Source organism: Ornithorhynchus anatinus, chromosome 9 (genome assembly GCF_004115215.2).
Source record: "Ornithorhynchus anatinus isolate Pmale09 chromosome 9, mOrnAna1.pri.v4, whole genome shotgun sequence".
In the NCBI taxonomy this organism is placed as follows: Eukaryota; Metazoa; Chordata; class Mammalia; order Monotremata; family Ornithorhynchidae; genus Ornithorhynchus; species Ornithorhynchus anatinus.
In genome coordinates, this window is record NC_041736.1 from 49,052,583 (window position 1) to 49,072,845 (window position 20,263).

The 20,263-nt window shown below is 47.1% G+C and overlaps 1 protein-coding gene across 1 annotated transcript; it reads left to right on the top strand.

Moving 5' to 3' along the window:
- The first annotated feature begins 8,961 nt into the window (after nt 1-8,961).
- On the top strand, nt 8,962-19,549 carry LRRN4 (leucine rich repeat neuronal 4). The gene is made up of 5 exons (XM_029071619.2): nt 8,962-9,116; nt 10,369-11,111; nt 12,197-12,381; nt 15,175-15,312; nt 16,849-19,549. The coding sequence occupies exons 2-5, from the start codon at nt 10,401-10,403 to the stop codon at nt 18,146-18,148; spliced, it is 2,334 nt and encodes a 777-aa protein (XP_028927452.1). The 5' UTR covers nt 8,962-9,116; nt 10,369-10,400; the 3' UTR covers nt 18,149-19,549.
- Nucleotides 19,550-20,263: the final 714 nt, after the last annotated feature.

Here is a 20,263-nt window from a genome sequence, read left to right on the forward strand (position 1 = left end):
AGTGCATTCATTTGTACCATGTCCCCTAGGATTATCTCTTCATATTCATTAGGGTAATATTTTGTCACATTGTACATGGTTCTCTGATACAGAACATCAAAATTTGAATACTTTACCTTTGATATCTTCCCAGAAACAAATAAGTGTAAGAGAAGCAGCATGGCCCAGTGGAAAGAGCACAGGCGTGGGAGTCACAGGACTTGGGCTCTAATTTCAGCTCCACTATTTGTCCTGCTGTGCAACCTTGGTTCAAGTCACCTAAATTCCTCTGTGCCTGTTACCTCATCTGTAAAATAGGGATAAAGACTGTGAGCTCTAGGTAGGACAGAGACAGTGTCCATTCTGATTATGCTGTATCTACCCCAGCATTTAGTAAAGTGCCTGGCACATACGAAGTGCTTAACAAATACAATTTTTTTTAAAAAAAGAACTTAAGCACCATTAAAAATGTGTATGATTATTATTAATACTAATAATAATAATGGAATTTAAGTGCTTATTATGTGCCAAGCACTATTCTAAGAGCTGGGGGTAGGTACAAGCTAATTAAGTTGGACAGACCACTCTCACCACTGGGGCTCCAGTCTTAATCCCCATAACTGATGGAGAAGGTGGTGAATGATTTAGCAGTAGTTAGTCGTCTTTAAACACACTACTTAGACTGTGAGCCCCATGGCTGAACAGAGACTGTGTCCAACAAGATTAACTTGGATCTATCCCCAGGGCTTAGAACAGTGTTTGACACATAGTAATGTGCTTAACAAATACCATAAAAAGCAACTCATGTTGCAAGACACTGGGAACAGAGCCTCTAGATGAGATATAAACAAAGTTTCAAGTCCACAAAGGGCTCATCATCCAAGTTTTGAGGGCAGAAGGAGGATTGGCAACAGATACATAAGGGAAGATGAAAAAAATAGGAGATAAAAATAATAAATATGACATGAGCAATTGGGAAGCAACTGTGGCTAGGGAGCAGAGTTGTTCAAGCTAAGACTATGGCTTTTCCAAAATTCTAAGTCAAGAAAGCTTCATTCGGCTGCCAGTGTTCTGAGTCCTTCCGGGATAGAACCGGAACCAGTAGGAGTCCCATTTAGCATTTCCTGTCTTTTCCCAGGCACATACTATAGTAAGGACCTGGTCACCAAAGGAAGAAACTGGTGGCTTGCTTACACTTTCTAATGATTAGGTTGGTTAAGGGAAGTGATAGAGCATTTTAGGTTATATGGGAAGGGACACTTTCATTTTAGGGAGAATGTTAGTATGGGCACTCGTTTTTTTGGTTGTTGAAAGGGAACTGACCTTAGAAGCTGTTGACTATTTATAGCTTTAAAGCATATTTCATCTGGTTTCCTTCCATTTAAAGTTTTTCTTCAGAGAAATAAAAATTCAGTTCAGACATGCACTGTTTGGTTGGATGCAAGATGGAGCCAAGATTCAGCCACAATTACTTAAGTTAGGCGATGAGCTTTCCTTGCAAATACTTTGCTTCTGAGGGAAGTGTGCTATTTGAATCTACTGTTGCCTTCTGCAGAATCCTCCTTCTCCTTCAGGCTTCTGGGGGTGTGATGGACATTCAGATAAACAAACAGACTAAGAGGCAGGAGAGAAAGTACAGCTTTCTTTGGGGAGTGAGGCTGAAGGGCTTGACTTAATGAGCTTTGCTGCAGTGTTTCCACATCACAAGATACAGCTGTTTCTCTTACCAGGCAGTAGAGAGAGCCGCTCAGACAAGTTGGAGATTCTCGGCCACTCCAACCCTCCCTCCCACCTGAGCCATTCAATCCCGTGCTGGCCTCCAGCTCCCACTTAAACTCAAGGACTGAAGCAGTCTTGCAGAGAATTTTTAAATGGTTAGTAGTGCTTCCCACTCTTACCTTTTCACCCTACCAGCCATCCCCATGACCTTTCGCTGCTTCCCTTGGGGCTAGGCCAAGAGCACAAATACAGGCCAATACAGGCCACCGTCACCCCTGCCTTCCCCAGAGTTCCTCAACAATTACCGATTCCCATGGAAAAGTCAGCAAGAGGGAACAACAAAGGGAGAAAACTGAAGGCACAATTTTCATCACTCCCTGCTTTCTGAGTCTAATATAATTGTGGTATTTAAGCATGTGTGTCAAGCGCTGCAGTATATAGATCAGTATATAGCCCACATGGGGCTCACATCTAAGTGGGAGGACGAACGGCATTGAATCCCCATTTTGCAGATGAGGTATCTGAAGGACAGAGAAGTTAAAGTGACTTGCCCAAGGTCACTTAATAGACAAGTGGCGGAACCAGAATTAGAACCCAGGTTCTCCGACTCCTAGCACCCCCCCACCTCTCCATTTTTCAATTTCCTGGTCCTATGGGGGGTTGGCAAAGCATTCCACATTGGCTGGCTGGGTAACCGAAAAGCAGTGTGGTCTAGTGGATAGAGCAAGGGCCTGGGAATCAGAAGAACCTGGGTTCTAATTCTAGCTCCACCACTTGTCTTCTGGGTGACCTTGGGTAAGTCACTTCACTTTTTCTGTGCCTCAGTTACCTCATCTGTAAAATGGAGGTTAATACTGAGTCTCATGTTGAAACAGGGACTGTGTCCAAACTGATTAGCTTGTATCTACCCCCACACATAGTACAGTCCCTGACCACAAAAGTGCATAACTAATATTTTTTAAAAAGTAGCAACTGAACTTAACCCTTCTGTGCCTCAGTATTCCTCATATTAACATAGGGGCAAGATTTCTCTATTATCCTAATTCCAAGGTAATAATATGGAAGAGATCACTGTCCTGAGTATTCATTAACACAATATATATTTTCTTCAAAGCTCTTGTGTGTTGTGGGCAGGGAACATGACTACAACTCTTATGTGGTAATCTCCCAATAACTTCACACTGTTCTGCACACAGTTAAGCACCTAAAATACAAACTGATTGATTTTGTAATTCCTCAAAAGAAAACTTTTCCCTCCACTGATGGTCTTAAAAGAGCATATTGGCAAGTTTCTCTCACTCAGATACTCAAACTTTGTGTGGCTTTTCTGTGAAAACCTCTCTCCCTCTATTTCCTCAAATGAAGAAATAGTCACAGGACTTGCAGGTGAGTGAATTCTGACTGGGAAAGAAGCAGTAGGCGCATGGCAGGGTAACATTCCCAAACAAGAAAGATTCAGTTCATTTTAAAGCCAAAGCTCAGAGTCATTCTCATTCTGTGGAAGCATTAAAGTAGGTGGTAATAAGGTCCTCTACCCTGCCCCTGCTTTCCAGAGTTGCCTCCAAGAGAGAGAAAGGAAGATTTCAGGGAAGGGTGTATCTTGTGGGAGACGGAGCTGATTGCACTGCTGAAGTAGGGCTTGGGCAATGCCAGGGGTGTGGGGGAGTTATTGGGAAATATGGTTTGGAAATGTTCTAACAGGAACTGACTTTCTCATTGCCTGAGGCAAATTTTAATTTGCTCTTAACCACAACCATACTGCTTCCTGGCTTTTGGTCTGGCCAGCCAGATTCTTTCCGATCTCTACAAGAGACATAGATCTATTACCTGGCCCTCTTCCTGCCTGTGTGGAGAGAAGGACAGCCTCGGATGAGCAGAGCAGCTTCCACCCACTCTTCTTTCTCTATCCTTTCTTGCTCAATTGCCACCTTCGGCCCCACAGCACTTTATATTTATAGCTGTCTTCCCCCCTCTATACTGTAAGCTCACTTTGGGCCTGGAGTTGTCTACCAACTCTTGTGTCCCCAAGTGCTTATACAGTGCTGCTGCTCACAGAACTCAATACCACTGATTGATATTTGAGCATTTACTGCATGCAGAGCACTGTAATAAGTGCTTGGGAGAGGGCAAACACTGTAGTTGGTAGACACAATCCCTACCCACAGAAACTTTAAGGAAGAATAGTAAGGTAAGAGCTGGAATTGGTTGGATCTTGGGCCCTTCTGTTTAACTCCACTGTACCTTAGCCCTTCAAGCTCTCAAGAAAACTCTGCTAATAACAAAGAGGCTGCCCTATTACGTAAACGAGCAGGTGGGTATTTCACATCACATCCAAGACCGTATCCTATCTGTCCTTTGACTGTGTTGTGATCTGATTATCTAGTATCTACCCCAGTGGCACATAATAGGCATTTCATCAATAACACAGTTATCTTGTTATCAGTTCCACATCTGCCTCCCTCCTCGAAATGTAGAGTTTGGCAGTTTCCAGAACAGGGCTCTTCCTCTGGCCTCTCTTGAACCCCACATTCCACCACCCACTTCTTCCACTTCGCCTCACTGGACTAATATTTTAGACCTTGATAAAATCATGTTAACCTCTCCAGTGATAGCATGGCACCAGAAATATCTCAAAGAAGTTAAGCAGTTAGTAATGAAATGTTACATATTGACTCCAAGTGTGTACGAGTGGCATGATCAATCAAGCAGTCAATTCATTGAACCTTTTTTTTTTTTTAACTATACTTACTGCCTAGTTGATAAACCTGCTCACTCTGTTAGGCAATCAACTGAGACAAATTCCCTATTTTTTCACATTACCTGCTCTCTTCTTCCAAAATTCTGACGGTGCTCTACCAACACTCTTCCATTAAGCCTCTCTCTCCACGTGTGCATACCACTCCTATCAACATCTATCAACATACATCGGTGAGTTTGCCTTCCAACATGTGCTGGGGACATGGAAATCCAGAAGGGCTAAGAGCCTTGTCTAAGGGTCACACAGCAAGTCGGGGGCATGGTGGGAGCACTCCGACTTTCCAACCAGTTCTCGGCCCAGCATAATTATTTGGGAATAATGCAGAGACACGAGGCTGGTATCTCCCCATCCCATACGTTTTAGGTAATTCAGCCTGGGTGTATAGTGTCCAAAATAAAGAGCTGCCTTGAGAAGACCTGGCTTTCCTCTCCCACTACTTCACTCAGCCTCATCTACAAACCAGACAGTGTCTGTCAGTTGTTTAGGATGAGAGATTCCATCATCATGCCAAATCGCCCCAGGAAGCAGCTACTTCTGCCTCCAACCTATTCCAAAGTTTCCCGAGGGTGAGTGAAATGATCTTAGATTAACCTTGTTCTCCTCATTAAAGGAGCGCCAAAAGTCATTGGCTAGAAGGGCTTAATGGTCTAGGAGAAAGAGCACAGGCCTGGGAGTCAGGAAATTTAGGTTCTAATCCTGACTCTGCTGCTTGACTCCTGGTGACTTTGGGCAAGTCACTTACTTCTTTGCCTCAGTTACCTAATCTGTAAAATGGGGATTAAGACTATGAGCCCCATATGGGACAACCTGATTACCTCGTATCTACCCCAGTGTTTAGAACAGTGCTTGGCACATAGTAAGCGCTTAACAAATGCCATCATTATTACTATAACATCTGGCACATTAGTGAGCACCTAAATTACTATTAAAAAAAGAAGTCAGTAGAAACCAGCCTCAAGTGCCTAGTCCGTTCCTCACCGTACTTTTCCCTAAAGTTCCGGCGGAAAGGGTGAAAAGACAGGGCAGGCCACTGCTCAAATCCACTCCTCACCTCCACCTTTGGCACGATCCAGAGAAGCATATGATTTAGTTAATAATGAATATATAATGATGGTATTTGTTAAGCGCTTACTATGTGCAGAGCACTGTTCTAAGCGCTGGGGTAGACACAGGGGAATCAGGTTGTCCCACGTGGGGCTCACAGACTTCATCCCCATTTACAGATGAGGTAACTGAGGCACAGAGAAGTGAAGCGGACTTGCCCACAGTCACACAGCTGGCAGTGGCAGAGCCGGGATTTGACTCATGACCTCTGACTCCAAAGCCCGGGCTCTTTCCCACTGAGCCACGCTGCTTCTCCTTACGGTATGCTCTGTGGCAATCTGCCAACCATTGTCCAGCTACCAGCATGCACCGTCAAAAAATAAACTTTCAGTCCCAGAAAGTCACTATCTTTATCACCCCAAGGCTATTTTCCTCACCAGCCGCCTTTTCCCTGGAACGTGTGGCCCTTTGATATTTTAGTTCCTGCCGTTCAAAACTCTCTTTGAACGGACTTTCACTCATACCGTTCCCTGAAGAGCCTGCTCATCCTCGGGACTTTTACACTGGTACGCGTCTCCTCCCGTAATTCTTTTCTCGTTGCCTCTTGCTTAATCTGCCGTGTCCAGTGAGGTAATGCAGCAGCTTCCAGCCTGCACATTCCAGTGCCTGCCTTGTGCGTCCCGTTGCCCCAGAGTGAAGGGAATGGTAGACTTGGCTAGCCCAGCCTGGGCTGGTACAAGTGGGCAGACGGACCCTTGCTGGGCTTTGAAGACTTCTGTCCAGGGCCTTAGCCATGCCCATAACGGCCCCTTCTACGAAGGGGCAAACAAGCAAACCCTTTCAACCCGAGGCCACCAGTCCGTCCTTTTGGGTTACGTGTTCCAAGACGCCCCATTTCGAGAGAAGGTGTGTGACCTGGCAAGTTGTGGCCAAAGATGGACCACTGTGAAATAAGAGCAGAAGGAACGGGAGACACCCTTCACCTTCAGTCTTCTTGCCAGAGACTTTTTTTGACGTGAAGTGAAGGGTAGTATTTAAAGTCGCCTCAACACCCACTGCCTTACCGTGTTCCTACTTTTAGGGCTTTGAGATTCCCAAATGATAAGAATCCTAGAGAAATCCCATTCCTCATCCTTAGTATTCTATTCATGGGTCTAATAATAATAATAGGAAAGCATCATGGACAAGTGGCTAGAGCACAGGCCTGGGACTCAGGAACTGAGTCCTAATCCCAGCTCCCCCACTTGGCTGCTATGTGATCTTGGGCAAGTCACTTCACTTCTCTGTGGCCCTCAGTTACCCCATTTGTAAAAATGGGGATTAAACTGTGAGTCCCATTGAGGGATGTGAACTGTGTCGACTTAATTAGCTTCTATCTATCCCAGGGCTTAGTAAAGTGCCTGGCACATAGTAAGCACTTAATACCATAAAACAATAATAATAATAATAGTATTTGCTCAGCACTTACTCTGTGCCAAGCAGTGGGCTAAGTACTAGATAGATACAATCCAATCTGATCAGACACAGTCCCCCTTCTACATGGGGCTCAGTCTACCGGGGAGGGAGAACAGATATCTTTATATCCCCATTTTAACAAATGAGGAAACAGCTCCAGAGAGACTAGGTGATTTCCCTAAGGTCACACAGCAGCCAAATAGCGGAGCCGGGTTTAGAACAGCTGGTCTCCTGCCTCTCAGTCCCATACTCTGTCCGCTAGACCATGCCACTTCGAGCATGCCCAACCTAGGAACTACTTCTTGGGGGAAATCACTGCCCAGGAAAGGTGAATTACCATTTCCCAAGCCCTTCCCTTGAAGCAGTCGCTTACCCAACTGGTGTTTGCATTATTTTAGTCATTCATACGAGCAGGGCCAGGATGAACACTTGGAAAGAGGCACTATACCTGGCTTCTAATCAATACCCAGCACTGTCCACTCCACTGCTTCATTCTGATTGTCCTTAATCCACCATTTACCCAGGTTTTTCCAAAGCTTTTTCCTTCCATCCCACCTTTCCTCACATACCTACACTTCTTGGTTGCCTATTTCAGTCTGAAGCTTTAGTGGCTGTAATTACCCATAATCAATTAATGCTACTTCCCTGAGTTCTTTTACTTTGGTGCAGAGTACAGTAAATAGGCACATCCCTGTCTCAAGGAGTTTACAATCTGGGGCGGATCTGGACAGGAGCTGTGAGAGTTCCAGCAGCTCCTTCCTGCCAGTTCCTACAGACAATGAACTTCCTCTAGATCATAAACTCGTTATGGGCAAGGAATGTGTCCTGCTAATTCTGTTGTATTGTACTCTCCAAGTGCTTAATACAGTGCTCAATAAATACTATTGATTTTGTGATCTGATCAGTACCTAGAAACAGACAGTTTGAATACATTTCCTCTTTACGCTGACAGGTTGGCACCTTTCATCATCAGTTTGTGGGATCACATCCTCCAGCCTTCAGATAATGGCATCTCTGTTCAAAGCGGATGTTTGACTCTTTTGAGCAGAAGGATTCAGAGGGGACCCCAAAACATCCCATTTAGATAAATTGCCTGTCTTCTCTGGATATTCTGGCATTCTTCCAGACCCAGTGGATAACAAGTGGCAGGAGAAGAGATAAGCCCTTCTGGGACCGCAAGGTCTGTGTGAACTCAGGGCCTAGCTAATTCCTTCCTTTCCCAGCTGTGGGAGCTGCAAGAGAGGGCTCTTGGGGCTGCAGGTTCAAAAGCACAGAAACAGCCTGAAACATTGGTATTAGCCTGGGCTTTCCCCGACACTTAGAACGACAGCTTAGAAAGATGCCATTTATTATCAGGGTTTGGTTCCTAGTGACGTTTGCTTCCTGGAATTCTCCCCCAACCCCCCACTCCTCCCTCTTTAACCACACTCCATTTCGGCTTTCAAAAAGCTGTACAAGCCAGTGCCTGTGGTTCTCATTCCTCAATCCTCTTATATCTTCAAGTTTCTGATCGACTGACCACACCCCACCACTGGGCACAAATGATTTCTCCTCTTGGGAAGTGAGAGGAGAAATGTCCAGAAGCACTTGTCTCATTTCAGGTTTCCAATTTCACGGGGCTCTCCTCAGCATCCACATGTTTTCCTGAAGGGTTCAAACCTCACACCTTAGGGAGACAGGAAGCACCTGTGACCAAGGAAAGGTCGAGAAGCCACAGCTCGGGAGAAATAACAGGCTAGGACCGGCTGACAACACTCGACACTAACCCTTGATCCTCGGGTGCTCTGAGAACATAACTCACTCATTAGGGGAGGCAGGATCAGAGGGAGTAGGCTGGGAATCTAGTAATAAGGTCTCCCTGAACCTCAGGAGAGAAAGAGCTGACCATAAAAAGAGATGAGGGGAGGGGCCGGTGTGAAAACAGACCCTCTCAGGGATAGCTGGGGGGAGGTGACAGATGGAAAGGAGATCTCAAGAAAAGCAGGAGGAGGAGGAGGAGCCAGGAAGGGGGAAGGAAGAACTCGAAGTGGGTGGAGTGGGGAACTGGAGAACAGGCAGGACTCTGGGCTTCAGTCCTTAACCATCTGAGTCACTGGTTCACGGGGGTCTTTAAACAAGCGAGGGAAACCAAGGGAGCAGGCAACATCAGGACACCTGACAGGTAGGTACAAAGCGTTACTGGTTCCATTTCTGCTGCTTCATCTAGTCGTTCACTTCCAGTCTGCTCTGTAAACTTCCATCCCGCCAAGCTAGGGTGGAAGTGCCTCTCCTAGAGGGCAGAGATCGAGCCTTAGAAATGCAGCCTCTGCCACATGTTCTGACTCTGAGAGAGCCATGCCCAGTGGCTTTGGCACACGTAGGAACTAAGAGGCTAAGCCCAAGCCCGATCGGGGAAAGCCACTGAGCCCAGCACTGTGACTTGGTTTGGGTTCCCAACGAGGGCCAGGGCCAGTTGATTATGCTGCTTGTGTAGATACCCTCTGGGTCTAAATAGGCAGGCATCCCCTGGCGGTGGCTCAGACATTGGCTCACAGGGCTGTTTGAAACTTGGAGGTTAGTTTGGCCAAATCTGGGATCCTCTCCTCTTTTTGGAAAGCTGGGCTAGTGAGAAGCTACTGGGAAGGGCTGTGGACCACTATTTGTTTATCATGAAAAAGAGCCCAACTACATGGGGACCTGGGGGGAGGATCACAAAGGCTGTGGTGTGGGAAGGGTTGGGGGGTCCGCTCCTCAGGGGCAGCTGTTCAAGCTAATTGAGCTCCTCAGGGGCGGCTGAGCAGTGAGGCGGGTTGGTGGGCTGACTAACCTCAGGGCCCTGGGCCTTGTCCTGAAGCCACTGCCTGTATCGGGCTCCCACGTCTCTCCTCCTGGAGACTCTGACCTGTGAGCATGTCTGTCTCCCCAGGCTCCTCATCATTGGCAGTGTCTGGTAGCCAGAAAACATTGGCCCCTCAGAGCTATTTTATGGAAGTGCTCTGATTTAACCCAAATCTAGAGCAGTTCTCGCGGTGGGGGTGGGGAGAGAGTGCGGACCCCCAACCCTTTCCACTCCCAGACTTTGTGATCCTCCCCCCAAGTCCTCGTGCAGTCGGGCTCAGTTTCTAAACCGTGGGATTTGGCAGCTGCAGGAGCTGGAGTCCCAAGTAGAAATCCCAGACACGAAGGTGTCCGGAGGCAGATCGAATGGAGGATGATCCGGCTCAAAACCTGGTACATGAGCACTGCTCTGCTCAGAGAATGCCCGGGATTCTTTCTTCCTCCTCAGTGACTCCAGTGGTCACGGTTTCCCCACACTAGCGGGCCTGTTAGCCAAACCACGAAAAGAATGGCCTTTGACTTCTCTCTCTGAAAGCACTTGTGACCTCCTGCCCCAGTCCTGACCTGCTTGTCTTTCTTCTTGTTCCCCTGAACAGATCTACGTCAGAAACTACTCAGGCCCCAAGAGATGTTTCCCCTCCTGCTCCTCTCAGTGGCGGGGCTGAACTGGGTGGCCCTTGGAAGCTCAGCAGATGGCGGAGGGTCAGCCCCACCCCAGGGGATCCCTCTTTTCAGTGTCACCCACCAAACAGCCTGGGATGAGCCCAACAACCTCACCAGCTCGTCCTGTGAGAAGCTGAGGCAGACAACTGTGACCGCCTTATTTTTGAATGACAGACGGCTCGAAACTTGGCCCCAGTGCCTGCCCACAGCCCTGGAGATCCTCCACCTGGACAACAACCACCTGAGGGAAGTGCCCGACCAGGCACTGAGCACCCTGCCCAATCTCCACATCCTTACCCTGAGCTACAACATCATCCGGGAGGTTCGGTGGGGAGCACCTTCCCCCGAGGGCCTGGAAACCCTGGACCTGAGCTACAACAGGCTGCCGGCCGTCCCGGCCTGCCCTGCGGCCCAGCTGCAGAGCCTCAAGTGGCTCTCCCTCGCGGGAAACCCCATCTGGGAAATCCAGCCCCTGGCTTTCTCTTGCTTTCCCCAGCTCCGCGTCTTGAACCTGTCTTCCACCCTGCTGGGGAACGGGACTTGGGCAGGAGTGAGTGACAGGGCTTTTGCTCTGAGTGTGTTAACTCCATCTGGTCAGCCCGCCCCAATGGACACGGTGGACGTGCTGGATTTGAGCAGAACCTTCCTTGAGGAGAGTGAGTCTGGGAACCAGTTGGTTGAGGGAGAGAGAGGGTAGTGGGGAAGGTCTGCCTGGGGGGAGGGTCCCAGCTTGGGGAAAGGGGGGAAAGGTTACATTCTCCGCATGGCACTGGGTTTTCATCTGTCCACCCAAACTCATTAAGCACCATTTAACTAGAGGTTTGGATGTTACCACCAAGGTTTTGTTTTTGGTTTTTTTGACTACAGCTTGATACTCCCAAGTCTTTCCTCTCCCTTGAATTAACCACCCTCCAGAAGAACTGATATTTTACTAGCACCTCACAGGCCTCTACCTTCTGCTGGGAAGCAGAGAAATCAGAAATGAAGTACAGTCCTAAAATGCAGGCAAAAGAGCAAACCCTGCCTTCAGCTTGCAAAATGTCTCTAAATCCAGTTCAGTCAGCTACAGGAAAAGACAGTCATTTGCTACAACAGATTCCTGACCCTTAAATGCTTTTGGGATTCACTGCATTCCCTGACTCCTTCCTACTGCATCTCCTAGTTATAGGAGCAGATTAAGGGATGATATTTAGTTGTTCTTTACTGTCCACTGTTCACTGTGGAATTCAATCATCTTAATAACAACAATTATGACTGTCGAGTTTAGTAACCAGTTACTATGTGCCAAGCACTGTGCTAAGGGCTGGAGAAGATCCAGTAAGTATAGATCAAACAGTCCCTTTCTCACACAGGGCTACCTAAGGGGAAAGAAGAAAGGTATTTTAGCCCCACTTTAAAGATGAGGAGATGGAGGCCCAGAGAAGTCAAGTAATTTGTCCGAGGTCAACCAGCAATCATGTGGTGGAGCCAGATTAAAACCCAGGTCTTTTGACTTCCAGTCCTGTTTCTAGGCCTCCTGAACTGATTGATTCAGAACTGCCGAGGGAACAGTGAAGAATTATTTAGATTTCTTCTCTGATGCCTGGTTTGCATTTTTAATTAAAATCAATCTGGGTCTAACTGTTACCTTGGAAAAATCTTAATAGATGTTTATGGATTGGTTAATTTTTAAGGCAAGGTCCTCTTCCACACTGTCTGCATCACAGGTGGGCTGTGAGTGACCTTCCCTCTGTGCTTCAGTCCAGCCAGGTTGGATCGAAGCCCCTGCCAAACCTCTCATCTCTCTTCCTTCGGGAAATGATCAGACTGGGCCGCCTGGACCAGGACATATTCAAATCGGTGCCTCACCTGAGAGAGCTGGATTGTCAACGCTCCCAAGCCCTGAGTTCAGTGAGAACGGAAATATTTGAAAACGCAGCTCGTCTGAAGTTCCTCCGGTTCCAAAAGTAAGTGTTCCAGGTGGGCTATTTGACTGACTTACACTTGAGTTGGTAAGACCTCTTCCAGCATTCCCACAGTAACACTTGATACCCCACAGGTATTCAATCATTTGTATTTATTGAGCACTTACTGGGTGCAGAGTACTGTATTAAGTGCTTGGGAGAGTGCAATATAACAGCATTGGTAAACACGTTCTCTGCCTAAAACAAGCTTACAGTCTAGAGTCAGTCGATTCCCTCCTCCATTATTTCCCCTATCCTTAACTTATTTTAATGTCTGTCTTCCTCTCTAAACTGTAAAGTCCTTGTGGACAGAGATCATGTCTCACAACTCTGTTGTATTGTACTTTCCCAAACACTTAGAAGTACCCTACACACAGTGAGTGCTCAATAAATACCACTGACTGATTATTCCTCTAGATTATAAGCTTCTTGTGGGCAGAGAATGTGTCTGTTACATTGTCATAGTGCACTCTCCCAACCGCTTAGTACTGTGCTCTCACACAGTAAGCACTCAATAAATACAATTGGCTATTTGAGATCCTATATCCCAAGGCACTTTCCCCAGACATCCTTTCACTGTTCCAGTGAAACAGGAAAGGGCAAATGTTTGTCATCCTCATTATATAGATAGAAAAACTGAGGCAAAGAGATGTGAACTTAAAGACTCATAGTGAATTGGCTCCAGAATCCAAGGAAGTGGACCTCTCCTCCCAACCCCCCCGCCACTTTCTCTGACCGGGACCATTTTCCTTTCTAAAACTAGCACCGTTATTAGCTCTAAGCTCCTTTCCACAATTAGCAATTATAATCTTGTAGCCAGAAATGAATACTCACTGCTCTTCCCCCAGAGGCCAGCCCTATCACATTTACAGGAACTCTAAATCCTGGCAAAACCTGACCAACCCCACCACTAGCCAAAGTCTGGGTCCAAAATTGCACATTAAAGGTCCAACAGCAGGCCACAGTGTCTAGTGGCTCAGCACGGTTAGGTATCTTCGATTTGCCTGCTCTGTTCTCTTTAGGTTTGGGTCCTGTTGTGGGACGGGGTTGTGCCCGATCCAATCATCATACATCCTCAGGGCTCAGCATATAATAAGCATGTCATAAATACCATAACTAGTAATAATCACTGTGTGATCTAGGAAAAGTTGCTTAACCATTCTGTGCCTTATGGCCCCATTATTAAAGATGGAATAATCCAGTTGTCTCACACAAGTTCCATTCTGACAAGCAATACCTGGTTGGGGTGGCCTAAGCCCCTTTTGTAGCTGCTTCTTTTGCTTCAGTGCTTAGTTAGAGAAGCAGCGTGGCTCAGTGGAAAGTGCATGGGCTTTGGAGTCAGGACTCATGAGTTCGAATCCCAGCTCTGCCACTTGTCAGCTGTGTGACTGTGGGCAAGTCACTTAACTTCTCTGTGCCTCAGTTCCCTCATCTGTAAAATGGGATTAAGACTGTGAGCCCCACGTGGGACAACCTGATTCCCCTGTGTCTACCCCAGCGCTTAGAACAGTGCTCGGCACATAGTAAGCGCTTAACAAATACCAATATTATTATTATTATTATTACAGTGCTCTGCACATAGTAAGTGCTCAGTAAATACCATAGATTTGCCTCCTGCTGCTAAGCTGTGCCAGAGTGCCACTAGGGAGGGGCTAGGGAAACTAAAGTGACCAGAGCAGACATTGTGGGGAGGCCAAGGGGACAAGGCAACCGGATTGCTGATGTAATTAAAGAGAATCTCATCATACTGTAGATGCATAGAGCAATATTGGACTCTACTTAAGTTGCTTTGGATTGCAGTGCCAAGGTGCAGGACTGCAGCCATGGGTCATTTAGGGAGAGTTACCTAGCAGGGAGAGACCTGTGCAAAGTTCATGGCACCTCCAGATTTTTCCCAAAAGCTCAAAAGTCTGACATAGAAAAACACTTTAAGGCAGGGAGACTAAGGGGACAGTTAAAACAAACCCAAATATCTAAGCATCACTTTGAGAAATATACAAGCAAAGCTCCATAGGACCCCAAGATTCTGAGCTTGTGTACTCACCAGTCTAGCCTGTAGACTGCCCAGTGAAAGTGAGAAAGAAACACTCCTAGTGCTGATTTTAAAAGCTCTGCCCGACTTGCTGATTGGCTTGTATTCCCAGGTGATTCTGGAAAATGTAGTTAACAAGCAGCAGGTGCTGCAAGAATACGTTTCTTTCCTCTTCAGTCTCATCTCTCACTTCCACCTCCAAACAGAACCTGAGACAAGTTTCTGCCAGGTTTAGCAAACTGGCAGTGTTTTCCAAAAGCCCCCACTGGAGAGAGGGAAACAGAAACAAATATGCGGAAACGGAAAGAACACAGAAAGCGTACTTAATAGCCAAACTCAGGGTGTTTATAATGTGTGATGTGTGGGTGTGCCTGAGACCCAACAGAGAGTAAACTCAGTACCCTTGGTAATTGAGTGCTTACTGTTTGTGTGTGGAGCATTGTACTAAGCATTTGGGAGAGTACTAAACAACAGAATTGGTAGATGTTCCCTACCCACAAGTAGTTTTTAATGCCTGTCTCTCCCATTAGACTGTAATCTGCTGATCATGTTGACCAACTGTATAATAGTTTGCCAAATGCTTAATACAGTGCTCTGATATAAAGTAACCCCTCAAATACCACTAATTGATTATTATCTAGTAGAGCCTAACAATTCATCACCGTTGATCCTGTTAACTAAGAAATCTTGAAGCTGTGTTAGTTTATTTTAATATAAATTACTTTCTGAATGCCATTTTTTTTCTAACTTTTTTTGTCTTTTAGCTGCAATCTGAGCTCTTTCTCACCCTGGACACTCACCACCTCCTCAAACATTTCCATTAACCTCTTTGGCAACCCTTTAATCTGCAGCTGTGAGCTTTCATGGCTCCTTTCAAACATGGAGAGGATTGTCCTGCACAGGTAATTGGTCACCATAAGGCGAGAACCCAGAGTGGGAGAGGATCTCAGGATGAGAAGAGTCAGTTTATTAAGAGTTTGGAAATCGAATATTTCCGGGTATCTTAAGGCAGGTCTTCAAGATGGAGGCAGTTAACTCCTTATGGCAAGCTTCCTCAGAGAATGTCTAATTCATAATAAGAAGCAGCATGGCCTAGTGGAAAGAGCACAGGACCGGGAGTCAGAAGATTTGGGTTTTAGTCCCAGCTCCATCATTTCCCTAGTTTATGACCGCAGGCAAGTCCCTCACTTTCCTCATCTGTAAAATGGGAATTAATTATCAGTCCTCTATCGCCATCCTCCTTAGACTGGGGGCCTCATGGAAGACATCCAGTCCAGTGTTTGGCATATAGTAAGTGCTTAACAAATGTCACAATACTTATGTCACACTTCCTCAGAGAGCAGCTAACTCAAATCAAGGTCTTTTCAGAAAACAAGAGTGGGTTGACCTTTCTATTTAAAAGCAATTTTGAGCCATGGGAGGCATCTTAAGTCTTTTGTGCAATTCTCTTATTGACAATATTATAAGTCTATAGGTAGAGATAAAAAGCACAATCTGAGGGGTTTTTATTGTCCTTGGATAAGCACTTACTAGTAGATATTAAGATAATCATCTTGATATGGTCCCTTTCCCACATGGAGATTGAGTAGGAGGGAGTAGGATGTCAAACTCCCTTATTTTACAAGTGAGGTAACTGAGGCACAGAGAAGTTAAGTGACTTGCCCAAGGTCATATGTCAGGTAAGTAGCAGAGTCAGGATTAGAACCCAAGTCTCCTTACTCCCAGGCCTGTACTCTTTCTATGAGGCCATGCTGCTTCCCTGAGGGCTTAAGTAACAGAGCTGAATGACCAGATAACGAGTCTGGCCACCGAGTGGAATCAACTGGAGTGAAATAAGGTGGACACACTCCAGGGACATCAACGGAGACTAACTCTGCCCAGTATTCAGTCAGCTACAGGGCAGCTGTTGTATTGCATGTCAGGTCATTCTCCCATTATTGTGGGATGAGTTAATAATGTTAGTTTTTTGTTAAGCGCTTACTATGTGCAGAGCACTGTTCTAAGCACTGTACAGGGTAACGAGGTTGTCCCACAGGAGGCTCACAGTCTTCATCCCCATTTTCCAGATGAGGGAACTGAGGCACAGAGAAGTGAAGTGACTTGCCCACAGTCACACAGCTGACAAGTAGCAGAGCTAGCCTGCGGCTTGTCTTTCCTCCTCGTTACCACCACCTGTTCCGCAGAGAGGGAATGGAGACAAAGAAGGGAATCTCAAAACGTCCATTTCTTCTGGTTAACAGCATGGACACCGATGGTTTGGGTGAAAGGTTTGAGCCAAAGGCCAGGAGGTACCTGGATGATTTGTGGTACCCCCTCTGCCCCTGCCCATACCCTCAAACCCCCAGTGCCTCAAGTAGTTATGGGTCAAGCGAATGTTGGTTGGCAGGGATCTCTCTAGATCTACCAACTCATCTCTAACCAATGAATTCACCCTCTAGGGCAACAGACACCATCTGCCACCCAGCTGCAGAATCCTCAGGAACTTTTTCCTCCCATCTTTCCCTCTCCCAGCTGCACACCTCCTGCCAAACTGAAGGAAACGCCTCTCTCACGGTTACAAACCCTCCGTTCTTGAGAGAAGTCGCCCCGCTCACCTCCACTCACAAGCCAGTGGCCGGAAGAGCCACGGCAGGTTCTCCGAGGGACCCCAAGAGGGGTGTCTCTGTCCCTAAGTCCTCGCCAACCTCAGCTCTGGCAACGGCAGGGCATCAGAGCCCCCAAGAGACAACTCCCCTCCCCAGAGAGGCAGGAACGCTCATTACCTCAACGCCTGCGGGAAGAGGTGGAACTAAAGCTCCAGGTTTTCCCACAGTCCCTGGCACCTTTCCTAGAAAAAGCAGCTCAGCTCAGGCGAGCCTTAGGCTAGAGAATGCCACTGAGCCAAACTCCCTCTACAAATTTACCCATAGCCCCACAACCTCAGCCGCCACCACCGGCTCAGCTCCAATTCCCAGAAAACCTTCCAGAGGCCCCCCGGGGCCAACCGGCCCAGAAAGCATGACTCCATCCCAATTTGGCTCCCAGGTCCCCGCAGAGACTAACAGGCCAAGTCCTTCAGATGTAATATGGATCTACAATGACTACAGTGATGAAGAGGAGGAGGAGGAGGAGGAAGAGAAGAAGGAGGAGCCCGTGGGGCCGCCGAAATTTGTCCCCTGCGATTATCACCCTTGTAAACACCTCCAGAGACCCTGTGTAGAACTGCAGCGAAGGTCCCAGTGCCATTGTCCCGGCATCAGCGGAGAAAACACCACCCCTGACCCCCCACGGCTCACGGAGGTGTCCGAGGTGACGGACACGTCTGCTCTGGTCCACTGGTGCGCCCCAAATTCGGTCGTGCAGACTTACCAGCTCTCCTACCACCCGGAAGGCAGCGGGGAGAACCACACCAGGGTGAGGGACATCTATGCTACCGCCAGAGAGCATCCCCTGTACCAACTGTCTCCGGGCACCACTTACCGTGTGTGTGTGCTGGCATCCAACAAGGCAGGCCTGAGCCAAATGAGCGCCAGCAAACCGAAGACACCCTGCACCACCTTCACAACCAAGCCGAACCACCTCTTCATCTTTGCAGCCTTGTCTGCCACCAGCGGACTGCTTCTCCTCACCACCTTGGTACTCTCCGCACTTCTGGTCAAGAAGTGTCGAGGGCCTCAGATGGAGCAGTACGATACCCATCTGGTTTCTTACAAAAACCCAGCGTTCGACTTCCCGTTGAAACTGCAGGGCTTGAATTAGGCAAAATCGGAATGCCAGTCACCAAGAGTCTCTTCTAAGTACTCGGTCCTGAAAGTCGACACGTTTTCGGTGCCAGGCAGGAAGCTGACCGGGCCTAAACTTGGGCCTCCACAAACTCCCCTTCCTCCTGTTGCTCACTTTCTCTCCCCATGTATTTTGGGCCACCAAGGAACTCAGCGTGCTGGGGCAATTTGAGTCAGGAATGGGGTGGTGAGCCAATTCATCCTCCAACCCCCTTGGTTCCATCTCTCTAAATACGGGTTATTTTCTGTATTCTATTTGACAAAATACTTAGAGATTTTAGCGGTAGGCACCACCTCCATATCCAACAGAATAGGTGTTGAGGGAAAAGAACTCGCTAGTCACAGATCTTCCTTCTGCTAAGGGTTAACTAGGTCACTCTGAGGCCAAAAGCATTTTCAGGTAAGTCAGACTGCTCTTATCTCAGGACACCCTTTAGATGCACTAACAAGCTATCAGTGGTATTTACTGAGCACTTACTCTGCACAGAGCACTGTACTCAGCGCTTGGGAGAGTATAATACGACAGAACTAGCAGACACTTTCCCTGCCCATCTAACCCACGATTGTCCCGGAAATCTGAACCGGTCTTCTACTCCCCAGTTAGGCTGCTGGGCATGAAGCTTGTCATTCCTGCTTCTGGGAACCAAGATTTCCCAATTTATCTGTATGAATACCACCTAGGCTGAAATGTGCTTAATTCTCCACGAAATCCACAGAAAGGGAACCTTTCAAACCCAAGAGCATCTTTCAAAAGATCAACCAGAAGGTCACCTTTCACTGTCTTCCCTTAAGGCACTGAGCTTGAGAAAGTTAATATCGACTGCTCTCTGTTTCAACTAAGATTTTGGAAAGGTTTGGCTAGTGACGGAAAGGCGAGCAACAGCTGATTAGAATCGTTTCAAAAGAAATTTGAAATATTCAAATATATATGAAATATTTGAATTGGTGATTTTACAGGTTTTTAAACAGTTAATATTCTAGGCAAATAATGCCCTTTTCTCTGTCCTCATTAGTGAAACAAAAGTTTCTGATTTGAGTTTGCTAGTCTTCTTCCAGGGTCCAGCTTCCTTACTTTTCTGGAAGGATGCACTTGAGTGAAGAAACTGTATAAAATGCTTTCAAGAGTTACACTCTTTTACAGCTTATTTTAATTGTGAAAGTAAAGTTTCTATCCTGTAGTTTGCATCTTTAGGTCACTTTCCATTTAGCTGACTATATTTCTGTTATTATGTTTTGTAAAACCTTTAAACTACTAAATCAGGAGACACGATTATGAAGTTAAATGGTCAATGAGGAGTAAAACACAATGTTTGTAAAATGCTTCTTCCAATGAGTTCTCTTCTACTCGTTGCTTGAATTTAAAATATTCCTAATCTCAGAATTCTGATTTATTCTGCAAATCCTAGCAACCACAATAAGGCAGAGGTGAGTTTTAAGTAGGGTTTTGAAGAGGGGAAGAGAATCAGTTTGGCAGAGGTGAGGAGGGAGGGTGTTCCAGGACCGCGGGAGGACGTGGCCCAGGGGTCGACGGCGGGATAGGCGAGACCGAGGGACGGTGAGGAGGTGGGCGGCGGAGGGGCAGAGCGTGCGGGGTGGGCGGTAGAAAGAGAGAAGGGAGGAGAGGTAGGAAGGGGCAAGGTGATGGAGAGCCTTGAAGCCTAGAGTGAGGAGTTTTTGTTTGGAGCGGAGGTCGATAGGCAACCACTGGAGTTGTTTAAGAAGGGGAGTGACACGCCCAGATCGTTTCTGCGGGAAGATGAGCCGGGCAGCGGAGTGAAGAATAGACTGGAGCGGGGCGAGAGAGGAGGAAGGCTGACACAGTAGTCTAGCCGGGATATAACGAGAGCCTGTAGCAGTAAGGTAGCCGTTTGGGTGGAGAGGAAAGGACGGATCTTGGCGATATTGTAGAGGTGAAACCGGCAGGTCTCGGTAACGGATAGGATGTGTGGGGTGAACGAGAGAGACGAGTCAAGGATGACCCCGAGATTGCAGGCCCGAGAGACGGGAAGGATGGTCGTGCCATCCACGGTGATAGAGAAGTCTGGGAGAGGACCGGGTTTGGGAGGGAAGATGAGGAGCTCAGTCTTGCTCA

Coding starts and splice junctions, on each gene's coding strand:
- LRRN4 (XM_029071619.2), top strand. CDS start 10,401: ATGTTTCCCCTCCTGCTCCTCTCAGTGGCGGGGCTGAACTGGGTGGCC. Junction 11,112..12,196: donor GTGAGTCTGGGAACCAGTTG/GTTGAGGGAGAG, acceptor GTTGGATCGAAG/CCCCTGCCAAACCTCTCATC. Junction 12,382..15,174: donor AAGTTCCTCCGGTTCCAAAA/GTAAGTGTTCCA, acceptor TTTGTCTTTTAG/CTGCAATCTGAGCTCTTTCT.